General features: G+C 40.7%; 1 protein-coding gene across 1 annotated transcript in view; it reads left to right on the top strand.

Annotated features, from left to right (window-relative positions):
• SH3D19 (SH3 domain containing 19) overlaps positions 1-16,055 on the top strand; it is a 192,167-nt gene that overhangs the window by 117,441 nt on the left and 58,671 nt on the right. Inside the window, exon 3 of the mRNA XM_023227552.3 lies at positions 9,862-9,902. Coding sequence (XP_023083320.1) covers positions 9,862-9,902 — 41 coding nt within the window. The remainder of the gene's footprint in view (positions 1-9,861; positions 9,903-16,055) is intronic.

Consider the following 16,055-nt stretch of genomic DNA (forward strand, 5'->3'; position numbering starts at 1 on the left):
GAAATATATTATATATATGTTTATATATAATATATAAAGAAATATATATATGTTTATATATAATATATAAAGAAATATATATGTTTATATATAATATATAAAGAAATATATTATATATATGTTTATATATATATATTTTTTTGAGACAGAGTCTTGTTCTGTCACCCAGGCGGAGTACAGTGGTGTGATCTCAGCTCCCTGTTAACCTCCACCTCTTGGGTTCAAGTGATTCTCCTGCCTCAGCCTCCCGAGTAGCTGGGACTACAGCGTGTGCCACCAGGCCTGGCTCATTTTTTGTATTTTTAGTACAGATGGGGTTTCACCTTGTTAGCCAGGATGGTCTCAATCTCCTGACCTCGTGATCCATACACCTCGGCCTCCCAAAGTGCTGGGATTATGGGCATGAGCCACCGCACCTGGCCTGAAAGATATATTTTTTAAAGTTATGTGATGTGGAAAAAATCTTACAGTGTCACAACAATTTAAATAATTTATGCATTTTTATTAATAACATTTAAATTTTGCTTTTTAAAAAAGTATCTGCCTCACTATTTCACATAAAGCCTCGGCTTCAAACTGACCTAATTTCTAAGTTTTTAGAAATGTCATTTAATGAATGTTTTGATCATTTTCAGATGCTTAAAATATGTCTTTCTTTTTACATTTTAAAATGACCACTATTATCCCTTACAGTAGTTTTATTTTAATCTCGTAAAGAATGGAGAGAAACAAAATCATGGTTCTCACCTTTTTTCTTTCCCTTCTGCCTTCTAAACACACTGATTTTTCATATGTTTTAGAATTAATAGTAGGGTTTTATTTTTTACAGAATATTGCACTGGTTAATTGAGATGAATATGCTTTCATTTGAAAATATCACATGTTAAGGTTAAGGCATCTTCCCAAATAGTCACATGCATGAACGCACCCCTTTGTTTGTAACATTTGTTGCTAACCTAGTTCCAAATATTAACTGCTTCTGGAACATTTGAATTTTCGTGCTGATTTTGATTGCCACATCATCAGTAGATATTAGACACCCAGGCCATGCAACTATCCCTTCTGACGAATTCAAAGTAAATTTAGAAGGCTGGGCGTGGTGAATTGTGCTGCTGTAAACATGCATGTGCAAGTATCTTTTTGGTATAATGACTTATTTTACCCTAAGGTGCCCAGCACAATGCCCAGAATAGCATAGGCATTAGATTTCTTGGTTGAAAATTAAGGTTAACTCTTTTTCTTTTTTTTTTTTTTTTTTTGAGATTGTCTCACTCTGTCACCCAGGCTGGAGTGCAGTGTGCGATACCTAGGTAGATACCCAGGAGTGGGATTGCTAGATCAAATGGTAGTTCTACTTTTAGTTCTTTAAGGAATCTCCACACTGTTTTCCATAGTGGCTGTACTAGTTTACACTCCCACTAGCAGTGTCAAAGTGTTCCCTTTTCATTGCATCCATGCCAACATCTATTATTGTTTTTTGATTTTTTGATTATGGCCATTCTTGCAGAGTAAGGGAGTATCACATTGTGGTTTTGATTTGTATTTCCCTGATAATTAATGTCGTCGGGCATTTTTCATATGTTTGTTGGCCATTTGTATATCTTCCTTTGAGAATTGTCTATTCATGCCCTTAGCCGACTTTTTGATGGGATTGTTTGTTTTTTACTTACTGACTTGTTTGAGTTCCTTGTAAATTCTGGATATTAGTCCTTTGTTGGATGTATAGATGGTGAAGAGTTTCTCCCACTCTGTGGGTTGTTTACTCTGCTGATTATTTCTTTTGCTGTGCAGAAGCTTTTTAATTTAATTAAGTCCCATCAAGAAAAATAGATTTTATGTTCTGATGAGAACCAGCATATTGGAGTATTCAGTATATGTTTAATTAAAAAAAAAAAACTAATACTATAAATAGCAGATTTTTCTAGGTAGTGATAAGCTAGTATCTTTTCTCCTTCCCTTTTCTCCCTGAGAATTTTTTCGTCCCTGGACAGAGGGCTTTTACTTTGTGTTTTATGTTTTGTTTGTTTGTTTTTGAGACAGGATCTTTCTCTGTTGCCCAGGCTGGGCTGTGGTGGTACCATCCTGGCCCACTGCAGCCTCGAATTCCCAGGCTCAAGCCTTCCCCCTGCCTCAGCCTCCCAAGTAACTGGGACTATGGGTAGGCACGCACCACCACATCCAGTTAATTTTTTTTTTTTTTTTTTTGTAGAGATAGGGGTCTCACTATGTTGCCCAGATTTGTTTCTTATTGTATGTATAGATGTTAAGACTCTAAATATGGACTGTGATGTAGAAAACATCTGCCTTTGATGTTCCTTTTTTGATATGACCAAATGATTCCTGTTTGAATTTCCACCCAGCTTCCTGTGTCCTACTTTCTCTTGCCAGGCAGTGTTCCCCTGCCAGTCTCATGTCTGTGGCAGCAGCTTATACTAGGTTTTCCCCAAACGTTCTAAGGAAGTGTCCGAAGGGATGTGTCACCCCTTTGCATATATATAGTTTTTGAAACCAGGATGACAGGTTTGAGAAAATTCTTTTTTCTTTTTTTTTTTAAGAACTTCTCTTCACATATTTTAAAGTCATTGTTAAGTAGGGAGTAGGGTGTAACTGGATGAGTCAGTTGTTTTTCAGAAACTTTTTCTTTACATATGATCTAAAGTATTTTATGGCACGGAATCTGGGCGTGTCAAGAGGACTTCTTAAATTGCCTCAATTTTTAAAAATTTGCTGTAATCATTTTTTAAATTTAGGATTTATGTGCAACATCATTCCAACATGTATATGGCCTGAGAAGGAGATTATAGTCTATAATTAGTAGAGGAACTAATATGTAAAAATACCTCTGTGATAAAAGATTAAAAAAATATATAAATGTTCTAATTTTAAGAAAAGCAGAAATTCAAATCATAAGCTCTTTTCTTATCTACAGGCTTCTCACTAGACCACAAGCACCAATGGGCAGGCTCCATGTCCTAGTTAATCTTCTTTCTTTGGTGCCCAGCACAATGCCCGGAATAGCATAGGCATTAGGTTTCTTGGTTGAAAATTAAGATTAACTCTTTTTTTCTTTTCTTTTCTGTTTTTTTGAGACAGAGTCTCACTCTGTCGCCCAGGCTGGAGTGCAGTGGGGTGATCTGGGCTCACTGCAAGCTTCGCCCGCAGGGTTCACGCCATTCTTCTGCCTCAGCCTCGCTAGTAGCTGGGACTACAAGCACCCGCCACCACGCCTGGCTAATTTTTTTTTTTTTTTTTTTATAGAGACGGAATTTCACCGTGTTAGCCAGGATGGTCTTGATCTCCTGACCTCATGATCCGCCCACCTCGGCCTCCCAAAGTGCTGGGATTATAGGGATTATAGGCGTGAGCCACCGCCGTGCCTGGCCTTTTTTTTTTTTTTTAAAAGCCCAGGCTGGAGTGCAGTGCACAATCTTGGCTCACTGCAACCTCCACCTCCCAGGTTCAAGTGATTCTCATGCCTCAGCCTCCCGGGTAGCTGGGATTAGAGGCATGTGCCACCATGCCTGGCTAATTTTTGTATTTTTAGTTTCACCGCATTGGCTAGGCTGGTCTCAAACTCCTGCCATGAGGTGATCCACCCGCCTCAGCCTCCCAAAGTGCTGGGATTAAAGGTGTGAGCCTCCATGCCCAGCTGAAAATTAAAGTTAACTCTTAACAGTTAAATGCACATTAATCGTTTGATGAAAAATAAAGAAATCATCAGCTAATAAGACAGAGGTTTAGCCGGGCACAGTGGCTCATGCCTGTGATCCCAGCATTTTGGGAGGCTGAGGTAGGCGGATCACCTGAGGTCAGGAGTTCGAGACCAGCCTGGCCAACATAGTGAAACCCCATCTCTACTAAATTGACAAAAAATTAGCTGGGCGTTGTGGCAGGTGCCTGTAATCCCAGCTACTCGGGAGACTGAGGCTAGAGAATTGAAAAAGACAAAAGTTTGAAAAATCAGTCTGTAGATGTTGTGGATACTTCAAACTGAAACTACCATATATGTGTCTATATTTTATCTCTTACTTTTTTCCTGGCATTTAATAGACACCTCTTTAGACCTGTACTATCCCTTTTATGCCTTTTGCCAACAAATAACTCCTAATCATAAAAATTAATCCTACTGGCTGGGAGTGGTGGCTCATGCCTATAATCCCAGCACTTTGGGAGGCCATGGTGGGTGGATCACTTGAGGTTAGGAGTGTAAGACTAGCCTGGCCAACATGGTGAAACCCTGTAGACACAAAATACAAAATTACAAAAATACAAAAAAATTAGCCAGGTGTGGTGGTGGGCGCCTGTAATCCAAGCTACTTGGGAGGCTGAGGCAGGAGAATCACTTAAACCCAGGAGGCAGAGGTTGCAGTGAGCCAAGATCATGCCACTGCACTCCAGCCTGGGTGACAGAGCTGAGTGACAAAAAAAAAAAAAAAAAAAGTTAATCCTACTACACTGCTACACATCTAGAAAAGAGAGGATTAGATTTTAGCCCTTTTTGTCTTTTTAGGTTTTCTGTATAAACTCTTTCTATAGATCACTTAGGTTGACTGTGGAGGAAAGATATAACCCCAGAAAAGGTTTATTCTGGTTATTAATTCCTTGGTTCATTCAACAGGTGTTCATTGAACACAGTTATACATCAGACCCACAGTTCTTAACCTTTCTGTGTTCACATTTGAAAGGGTTAGATTCTGTGCTCATATGTTGCCGTAAATGCCACATTTCTTAGGTGCTGGGTTGACATGCACCATACCTCTTCCCAAACCAAGCTGTATCTGTTCCACGTCATGTAACGTAACCCACTCAGACAAGTTCCATCTGATTAACAGCACTGTATGTTACTGTATATTACACATGGTTTGAAATTTAGCAGCATACCAGTGAAGAGTTTGTGCTGCTTGTTGCTTGGGAACTACCAGAGTCTTAACTTATGAAGAGACAGGTTCTAAAGAAAGTGTACAATGAGAAAACCAAATTGCAGAATTACTTCCAAAATTCTGTTAATTGATACTAAAAGTACAAGATTTATTGCCAATTTAAGTGCCTTGGTGAAGTCTACTGCACCATCTCTAAATAAGGTCAGCCTGGCCAGTTTTCCATTAGAAGTGAGTGCTATTCTTTAGTTAACACCAAATGCTCATCAAGATGACATTTTGTATTTAAAAAAGAAAAAAACTATTTTAAACATTAGACCAAACACTTTTGATAAGACGTGCATACAGTGAGATGTAACTGGCAATTGAGTCCAACAAAACAAAACTGCAGCAAAATTATCCCTGGGGATTTGCTTATTAAGTGGATTATCGGTGGATGGAATAACTAGTACTATGTAAATTGTAATATTTCTTTCTCTCTGTGAGCAGAGTTGAGTTCACATTAGTCCAGTAGTGGGCACATGTGATACATTCTTTCTCCTTGAGAAGCTTGCAGCCTAATTAGAGAGTCAAGACAGGAATGTGTGATTAAAAAAAAGAAGAAGAAAAATTGAGAAGGACGGGGCAACATATTCTGATTTTTAAACTGGCTGTAGTTATAAATAACATAAGTGAAAGTCTTTTCCAAGATCTTTGAACTTTTTTGTGGAATTTCTTTTTTAATAGAGTTAAATATGAAACTAAATATACATAGCTACTTGATCAGCATGCCCATTTTCTGGGAAACATCCTGAGAAGGATGACCTAAAGGAACAGAGGTCTGTGTTTTCAATGGGGGAAATACAGTGTTCACAAAAGCTTGTAGGTTTGTTTTGTTCTCTTGGTTTTGTTATTGCTTTGGCTTCATAGGAGATTGGGTATATGAGAAGTATGTGTTGTGAAACTCAGAATGATTGTAAATGGTAAATAATAATTCTGCAGAAATGCAGATCATTTAAATGTATAAGGTAGGGTTATAATAACTATAGGTTAACTCACTGGTGATGGCAGGATAGTCCCAAAAATTTCAGCCATATATATTGTGAACCACAGAAATGTTTATATTGGAAAATAGGGTAGGAAATTTAACATATCTTGAGACTTTAATATGTGCCCAGTACTGTGATATATATTTCACAGAGTTTTCTTATTCAGTCTTAGCAACAAGCCAAAAGATAGGCACTAGTATCCTCATATTACAGATAAGGAAACAATTCCAGCAAGTAAGTAAATTGGCCAGCTCACACAAATAAGAAAACACCTCTAACTGACTACATATTCTGTACTCTTGCTGGGCGCGATGGCTCACGCCTGTAATCCCAGCACTTTAGGAGGCTGAGGTGGGCAGATCACGAGGTCAGGAGATCGAGACCATCCTGGCTAACATGGTGAAACCCCGTCTCTACTAAAAAATACAAAAAAATAAGCCGGGCGTGGTGGCAGGCGCCTGTGGTCCTAGCTGCTGGGGAGACTGAGGCAGGAGAATGGCATGAACCCAGGAGGCAGAGCTTGCAGTGAGCTGAGATGGCACCACTGCACTCCAGCCTGGGTGACAGAGCGAGACTGTGTCTCAAAAAATAAATAAATAAATAAATAAATAAATAAATGAGAACAGATTCCCTACTCTTCCAGCAGTTGTACTGCCCCAGTGGATATATCATGCTTTCTACTTATGTGCCTTGTGCAGGAGAACACCTCTTTTTAAAACCAGCAGATCTTCCAGGCTTGTTCACTATCACGAGAACAGTACAGGAAAGACCCACCCCCATAATTCAATCACCTCCCACCAAGTTCCTCCCATGACACATGGGAATTGTGGCAGTTAAAATTCAAGATGAGATTTGGGTGGGGACACAGCCAAACCATATCATGTCACCCCGGCCCCTCCCAAATGTCATGTCCTCACATTTTAAAACCAATCATGCCTTCATAAGAGTCCCCCAAAGTCTTAATTCATTTCACTATTAACTCAGAAGTCCATAGTCCAGTGTCTCATCTGAGACACGGCATGTCCCTTCCACCTATGAGCCTGTAAAATCAAAAGCAAGTTAGTTACTTCCTAGATACAATGTGCGTACAGGCATTGGGTAAATATAGCCATTCCAAATGGGAGAAATTGGCCAAAGCAAGGGGCTACAAGCCCCATGCAAGTCTGAAATCCAGTGGGACAGGTCAAATGTTAAAGTTCAAAAATGATCTTGAAGCTCCAAAATTATCTCCTTTGACTCACATCTAAGTCATGCTGATGCAAGAGGTGTGTTCCCATGGTTTTGGGCAGCTCCACCCCTGTGGCTTTGCAGGGTATCGCCACCCTCCCAGCTGCTTTCATGGCTGGCATTGAGTGTCTGCAGCTTTTCCAGGAGCACAGTGCAAGCTGTCAGTGGATCTACTGTTCTGGGATCTGGAGGACGGTGGCCCTCTTCTCCCAACTCCACTAGGCAGTGCCCTAGTAGGAACTCTGTGTTGGGCTCTGACCCCACATTTCCCTTCTGCGCTGCCCTACCATAGGTTCTCCTTGAGAGCCCCACCCCTGCAGCAAACTTCTGCCTGGACATCCAGGTGTTTCCATAAATCCCCTGAAATCTAAGTGGAGGTTCCCAAACTCAATTCTTGACTTCTGTGCACTTGCACGCTCAACACCACATGGAAGCTGCCAAGGCTTGGGGCTTGCACCCTCTGAAGCTACAGTCCAAGCTCTATGTTGGCCCCTTTCAGCCACAGCTGGAGTAGCTGAGAGGCAGGGCACCAAGTCCCTAGACTGCACACAGCAGAGGGACCCTGGGCCCAGCCCATGAAACCATTTTTTTCTCCTAGGTCTCAGGGCCTATGATGGCAGGAACCCCATGAAGACCTGTGACATGCCCTGGAGACATTCTCCCCATAGTGTCTTGGGGATTAACATTTGACTCTTTGTTACTTATGCAAATTTCTGCAGCTGGTTCGAATTTCTCCTCAGAAAATGGGATTTTCTCTTTTATCACATTGTCAGGCTGCAAATTTGCCAAACTTTTATGCTCTGCTTCCCTTATAAAACTGAATGCCTTTAGGCCGGGCGCAGTGGCTCACGGGTGTAATTCCAGCATTTCAGGAGGCCAAGGCAGGCGGATCACGAGGTCAGGAGATCGAGACCATTCTGGCTAACCTGGTGAAACCCCGTCTCTACTAAAAATACCAAAAATTAGCCAGGTGTGGTGGCGGGCACCTGTAGTCCCAGCTACTCGGGAGGCTGAGGCGGGAGAATGATGTGAATCCAGGAGGCGGAGCTTACAGTGAGCCGAGATTGTGCCACCGTACTCCAGCCTGAGCAACAGAGCGAGACTCCATCTCACAGTCTTGGAAGCTTGAAGTCTGAAATCAGGTGTCAGCAGGGCTATGCCCCCTCTGAAACTCATAGGCGAATTCTTCCTTGCTTATTAGCTTATGGAGGTTGACCAGCATAAGGTACAGTCTTTGATGTACCTTGGTTTGGCTCTTCAGGTGACCATCTTCTGAGGAACCAGTTAAGTTGGATTGGGGCCCATCCAACTCCATTATGACCTTATCTTAACTATTTACATCTGTAATGACTCTATTTTCAAGTAAGATCACATTCTGAAGTCCTACCGGTAAGGACACCAACATTTCTTTTTGAGGGAGGATATGTTCAACCCGTAACACCTTCCATGTTCCATCCATATCAGTACATCTTCCTTCTCAACAAAAGAAACAAAGGATGTTTTAAATTCATAATATTATCCCTGCCAAATCAGTGGTAGTGAGCAAGGAGATTGTGATGTATTCACTAAGAGGGCTGTTACCCTTTCTGTATTACAGATTGAGTATCCCTAATCCAAAATCCAGAATGCTTCAAAATTTGAAATTTTTTGAGCAGTAACATAATGTTCAAAGGAAGTGCTCATTAGATCATTTCAGATTTCAGATTTTTGGATTAAGGATACTTAACTGGTAAGTATATAATGCAAATATTCCAAAATAAAAAGAAATCCTAAATAATTCTGGTTCCAAGCATTTTGGATGAGGGACATTCCACCTGTACCTTATACCAATCCTTTTTTTCAAGTAGCTGTTTTACAGAAAGCCTTCAAGCACTCTTTTAAAAATCAGTATTACTGTAAACAGTTGTATCTTTATATTACAGTCCTCTCTTTATGGCATCAGAGACCTCCTAGATCTTAATCTTTCCCCCTGTATAGCACAATAGTATTGTTTTAGTCAATTTTGTGTTTCTATAATACCACAAAATGGGTAATTTATAATGAACAGAAATGTATTGGCTCATGGGTATGGAGGCTGGGAATTCCAAGATTGAGAGGCTGGTATCTGGAGAGGGTCTTCGTGTTGCCATGTCATCCCCTGGTGAAAGGCAGAAGAGCAAGAGAGGAAGCAGGGTGTTGGATAGGAGGGGAGAAAGGGAGAGAAAGAAGTGGGAGTGGGAGACAGGGAGTCTGGGAGGGAGAGGGGAAAGTCTCACAAGATTATTTTATTTTTAGGTGGTGATGTTTTAAATTCTGATCTTAAGAAGAAATGCTGTTGGTCCTTAGGTCAAACTGACTATATAGATTATGTACTTTGATGTGATATGTGAAGACAGGAATTTCAGTGTCAAACACAAAAGAGCTATAAGGAATAACGTTATTTTGAGCACGATGTAATGCTGTCGAATTACGAGTGGTATCCAGGTTTTCACTGGAAGATACGTAAGCAGCTACGAAAGCAATTTTAAGGCAAAATTTTACTTACACTGCAAATATATTTCCCATAAAACAAATTAAAGGTAATTTTTTAAATTTCCTTAATTTTTGATTTGTAAAGAGGATAGGCCAGTAAATAATGTATCAAACTTGTGGCTTGGCACCATATTGAGTCCCAGAAATGACTCGACCTTATGAATGACTCTTCTCAAAAGGATTAATGAATGTATAATAAGTTTTCTTTCTTTTTCTAGCCAAGGACCCTTGTCATCCATTAGAGCAGTAATCAAGAGATGTAAGTTTGTTTTTTCCTTCTCTATATTTTCCTCTGTGATAATTTTAAGTGATGATTTAGATTTCCAGCAGGTGATTGTATTTGACAAATCTACAAAGAACCCAAGAGTAGCTTCTCCTAAGAAGTATTAAAGCATTTCAGACAAACAGCTACTTTTCAGCTTATATTTATTGATAAGCCAGTTTCTCAGAACTGTGTTTTTCTCTTACAGAACAAAGCTGGGTTTTTTTTTCTTAATCCCAAATGTGATAGTATAAATCTGTTTTTTTATTTTTTTAATTTGCCTATCCAGTTAGTTTCTGTGATCTAATATAAATTTTATGTAACTATTTTCTAGAGTTAGAGATATCTTACAGGTTTAAGAAATATTAAACCCTGGCTGGGTACGGTGGCTCACTCCTGTAATCCCAGCACCTTTTTGGGGGCCAAGGCAGGTGGATCACCTGAGGTCAGGAGTTCAAGACCATCCCAACCAACATGGTGAAACCCTGTCTACTAAAAATACAAAAATTAGCTGGACATGGTGGCACATGCCTGTAATCCCAGCTACTCGGGAGGCTGAGGCAGGAGAATCACTTGAATCCAGGAGGCAGAGGTTGCAGTGAGCCAAGATCGCGCCACTGCACTCACAGCCTGGGCAACAAGAGCGAAACTGTCTCAAAAAAAACCAAAAAAAAAAAAAGAGAAGAAAAGAAAAAAGAAATGTTAATCCTTGTGGTTCATTTGTTTCTACAGGTACTCTTCACAATTTATTTTTTAACTGTATAAGTGCCTATAAAGATGGGCTTATACTACCACATCAAGATAGAAGTGCTAAGAGTAGAATTCCCATCAGAAAGGAACATTTCTATTTTCTGTCCTTATCTCTTGGTTAAAACTTCAAAACTTGCTATTAGTGTGGTATTTTAACACTTTTTTAAATAAAAGGCTCTGGAAAGGTCTCTTTAAAAATAGAACATGGATTGCCTGTGTTAGAAAAGGATAAAGATAGGATTTTAGATGTTCTTCACATTATTTGAGCTGAGGTTACCACCCTGAGGAGAATGTGCCCTATTTTTGGAAGCATAATTTGATTTTTTTTTTTCTTCCCCCGAGACAGAGTCTCTCACTGTCACCCAGGCTGGACTGCAGTGGCGCGATCTCGGCTCACTGCAACCTCTACCTCCTAGGCTCAAGCAATTCTCCTGCCTCAGCCTCTTGAGTAGCTGGGATACAGGCACCCACCACCATGCCCGGCTAATTTTTGTATTTTTAGTAGAGATGGGGTTTCACCACATTGGTCAGGCTGGTCTCCTGACCTCAAGTGATTTGTCCACCTTGGCCCCCCAAAGTGCTAGGATTACAGGCATGAGCCACCATGCCCAGTCCATAATTTGTAATATTGGACCGGGCATGGTCCAATATTATAATAATAATAACTATTAATTTAGGATATTCACAGGTCATGAAGAACATGCATTTGAACAATTCCAGTGAAAATTTTACAAGGTGACAATACAGAAAAATATGCCATGTTTCCCCACTCCGTTTTTTTGCTTTATTGGTGAACTATAAATATGTGGAATGCTATGGTATAGGATGAAAAGAATTCAGATATAAAAATGAAAAATTCTTGATAGCCTTTCATGCCTTATAACCCTTGGGTTGGGGGTGGTAGGCGATGACAGGCAGAGAGATAATTTAAATACAAAATTAGGGTCTAGAACTTAGGTAAGAATTTATTGGCTGGATTTATAACTTAGAGTAATCACGGATATAAGCAAAATCCTGGAAGTAGCCAAACATGTAGGGAGAAAGTACACAGGATAAGAAAGATGAGAAGGGATAGAACCTTGGAGACACTGACATCTGAGGACAAGCTATGCCTTCAAGGGGCGTAAGGCAAAAATGCATGAACCAATGACCCCAGCCCTGCTGTAAAAGGCCTCCTTTCACTGAGTCATAGGGCTCCTGCCTTTGTTCCCTGGCTTCTTACCTTAACTCCCTTGGATTTCAGGACTTTTTTGTTAGGGAATCACAGCCTGTACCTGACTTCCCATGGATCCCCCAAGATGGATCTTGCTCACCTAGAGACCCCTATGCTGTGCAAGGCGCAGCTAAGACATGGGCAATAAAAGCTGAAAAGGGATGGTCAGAGTAAATAAATAAATACATACATACATAAATAAATAACAAGAGACAGCTGTGTTTTAGAGGTCAAAGGCGATTTTAAAAGGAACAGGCTAATCAACAGTAGGTCTTAGTACTACAGCCAGGCCAAGCAAAAGGTGCTGAGAACAGGTTATTGTGTCTGGCACTTAGGAGGTCAGTGCAGACCCATGAGAGAGCAGTTTCAGGAAATATTGAAGTTGGAAGCCACACTTCAGTTTCAACCATGAATAGAATATGTGGAAGTTGGGACGGCTAGGGTAGCCTACTCTTGTATGAAATTTGGTGGTGAACAGGAAAGATATGGGCTGTAGTTTGAGAAGGAGGCAGAATTAAGGAAAGAGGAGATCTGACCATGCTTAGGATGAGGAAGCATGAAGACATTTGTAGGCAGCGGGGAAACAGTCAGTGGAGGGATCAGACTGGAGCCATGAAAGAAGAGAAAACGATGAAGACAGGGCCCTGGCAGAGAGAGGAAGGAGGCTGTGAAACAAAGGGAAAACCCTTGCTTTGAAGTAGCTGGTGTTTTTTGGTTTTTAACTCAGTTGTCTTTTAATTCTTCTGTCAGTCACTTTGTAAACCCTAAAGTAAACTTGTATTCCTGATGTTTAGGCAGGAAGGCCAAACAGATCCTTTCATGAAAACATATAAATACAGAATGAGGAACAATTGTGCCTTTTCCTTTTGTTTTCTTCTTTTTGCCTATTCTATAAGAAAAAGCTGTAAATAATTTTTATCCCAGCCAGCCCATTAAAATGTATATGTTACTATCCCATACTCAGTCATCTAACCCTGGCAAGCAGAAAGACTTTATCCCATTTTAAAGTGATATTCCTTAACTGGTTGTAGTTCAACTTATTTCATAATCATTCTGGTTCCAGTCAAGCATTGGGGTCCTTTTCTTTGCATGTATTCTTATGAGTCCTGAATATTTTTGGTAAAATGTTTTGATGTATCCTAATTGGATACATCTAGAATTTTACGTTCTTCCTTTCATTAACTTTTTAAGAGAAAATTATTTTCTGAAATTCAGACTTAGTTAATATTGCTTACCTACCATAAGTCAGGCACTGTTTCCATACATTATAGAATAGCACTCTGCATGGTAGGTGTTGACCCATTTTACATGTGGTAGTGAAACTGAGTCTCTGAAAGGTTAAGTGGCTTCACAAGGTAGAGCTGAGATATGAACCTGGCTTCCTGACTTCAAGGCCATTCAGCTTTCCACTCCACAGACGTTCTTATTATCATGTCAAATGCATCTAACTCTCATACCCTGTCCCAAACAAATGTAGTCAGTAAGTTTCTTATATTATTGTGATTTTCATTGATCTTTCATTCATAGATCATTGATCATTCATTCATAGTTCTATGGCAAGGGTATGTATAATTAATAATCTTTCTATGTGTTTATTTCTTCTGGTATCATTTAATTGATAATTTTGAATTATTTAGATCAAGACTAGCTAGCATCCCACTCTCCTGGCTCCACATAGAGTTAAACTGCTTCAAGAAACAAACCACTCCTAGCCTTGCTCCTAAAGGGCTGTTGGACCTGGGATAATTCATTTAACCCCTCTGTATCTCAGTCTCCTCCTCTGTGAAGTTTGAGTAGGTTGATCGCTAAGGGCCTTTCCAGGCTTGAGATCCTGCTGGAATTCGAGAAGATTCTTTATTGATGGTGATACTGCACATCTACATCTCAACTCTAACATGAATATATTTTGTGTTTAGAATTTAACCACTTGAACTAGAAAAGTTTGACAATAGGCCGAGCACAGTGGCTCCTACCTATAATCCTAGCACTTTGGGAGGCTGAGGCGGGCGGATCACCTGAGGTCAGGAATTTGAGACCAGTCTGGCCAACATGGTGAAACCCCATCTCTACTAAAAATGCAAAAATGAACCCAGCGCGGTAGTGGACACCTGTAATCCCAGCTACTAGGGAGGATGAGGCAGGAGAATCACTTGAATCTGGAAGGTGAAGGTTCCAGTTAGCCGAGGTCGCGCCACTGCACTCCAGTGTGGGCGACAGAGTGAGACCCCATTTCAAAAAAAAAAAGAAGAGTTTGAAAATAATTCTGTGAAATAATAGGAAAACTTCTACTGAAAATACTACCTTTATTCTGTGGCATTAACCCAAAACGTACAAGACTAGCAGCTTGTGGCAGAAAGGTAAAATGGGACATGCTTGTCTATATGGGCACTCTGGCAAATTCGATTTTCCTGGGCAACTACAGCAAATTTGTTTTATCTGAGGAAGTGAAAATGAGATATATAACTGGATAGTTGAGAAATTAGCAGAAAGAGCGTAAGACAACACATGAAAATCTGCGGTAAAAACTGAAAGTGTTTGTAGCTATTAATCTTGTTCAGCACTGACAGAAGGTGTCAGTTTTTCCAGAAGGATCAAGAGAGAAAAGAAAGATTTCATAGATGAGTGAATGTGAAAAAAATCAGAGAGGGAGAGGGGAAAGCAGTGATTCTCAAAGGATGTGCAGAAGGAGATCTGTAAGTACGACTGCAAGACCCCTCTGTGTTCTGCAGCAGCAGTGCCACTCTGCTGCCAGGGGGCCTGCTACGAATGACCTCTGGTGTGAACCAGCAGAATCAAGTTAAAATTGCTGATTTGAAACAACGTAAATTGACTACTGAATTACCTTTTAAGTACTATCCATACTTTAAAATCAATCCTTATTGAAGTAGCAAACTGATTTTGCAAAATAGTTTGTAGATTTTGTAAAACTGTTGTTAAAAACTGCAGACAGGCCAGGCACAGTGGCTCATGCCTGTAATCCTAGCACTTTAGGAGGCCAAGGTGGGCGGATCACTTGAGGTCAGGAAGTCAAGACCAGCCTGGACAACATAGCAAAACCCCGTTTCTACAAAAAACACAAAAAGTAGCCAGGTGTAGTGGTGCATGCCTGTAGTCCTGGCTGCTCAGGGGGGCTGAGGAAGGAAGATTGCTTGAGCCAGGGAAGTCGAGGCTGCAATGAGCCAATATTGCGCCACTGCACTGCAGCCTAGGTGACAGAGTGAGACTTTGTCTCAAAAAAAAAAAAAAAAAAAAAACCTACCAGCTGGTTTTTCGATTGGTTATGTATGTGGATATCCTGGTCTGCACAGACAAATCTTTGCAGCAATATTTCTTTACTCTCTGAAGCTGTGGATCATCAACTTTCCTTTTCCATTTAAGTGTGCATAGCAGGGGTAATCAGTGGTATGGCAAGACAGTCATGCTCCTGAATTCCTTTTAAAGATTAGACAACTAGGTTCACTCTTTGCTCTTCCTTTCCTCTTCTATAACCCCTTCTTTTTTTCCCTTAGCACTCATGAATAGTACACAGCAAAAATGCCCCGTGGAAGAGGTATGTTTGTGACGATAACATGTCGTCTTCAAAAGTGTTATCCCTGCTGATTTCAGCGTTAGTGATGGTGGTGATGTGATTGTAGCAAACTTGAGTGGGCCTCTGACTTAATAAAACCATTCTTACCAGTTAGACACACGATGCCTCCCTGTCAGCTTGGTTTAGCTCCTAATAAAAATGTTAACGGGCCGGGCGCGGTGGCTCAGGCCTGTAATCCCAACACTTTGGGAGGCTGAGACGGGCGGATCACGAGGTCAGCAGATCAAGACCATCCTCGTTAACACGGTGAAACCCCGTCTCTACTAAAAATACAAAAAAAAATTAGCTGGGCATAGTGGCGGGCGCCTGTAGTCCCAGCTACTCGGGAGGCTGAGGCAGGAGAATGGCGTGAACCCGGGAGGCGGAGCTTGCAGTGAGCCGAGATCGCGCCACCGCACTCCAGCCTGGGCGACAGAGCGAGACTCTGTCTCAAAAAAAAAAAAAATGTTAATGGTCAGTCAAACCAGTTGATGGTATGAATATGAGGACATCCTCCAAGTAGAGACCCAGGGTTTTGGTTTCAGATATTAGAGGTTTGCTTTGCCAACCCAGCAGAGGTTTACCTGTCACGGCTCCAATCCGGCCTAAATTTCATTCC

Source organism: Piliocolobus tephrosceles, chromosome 3, assembly GCF_002776525.5.
Source record: "Piliocolobus tephrosceles isolate RC106 chromosome 3, ASM277652v3, whole genome shotgun sequence".
Taxonomy (NCBI): Eukaryota; Metazoa; Chordata; class Mammalia; order Primates; family Cercopithecidae; genus Piliocolobus; species Piliocolobus tephrosceles.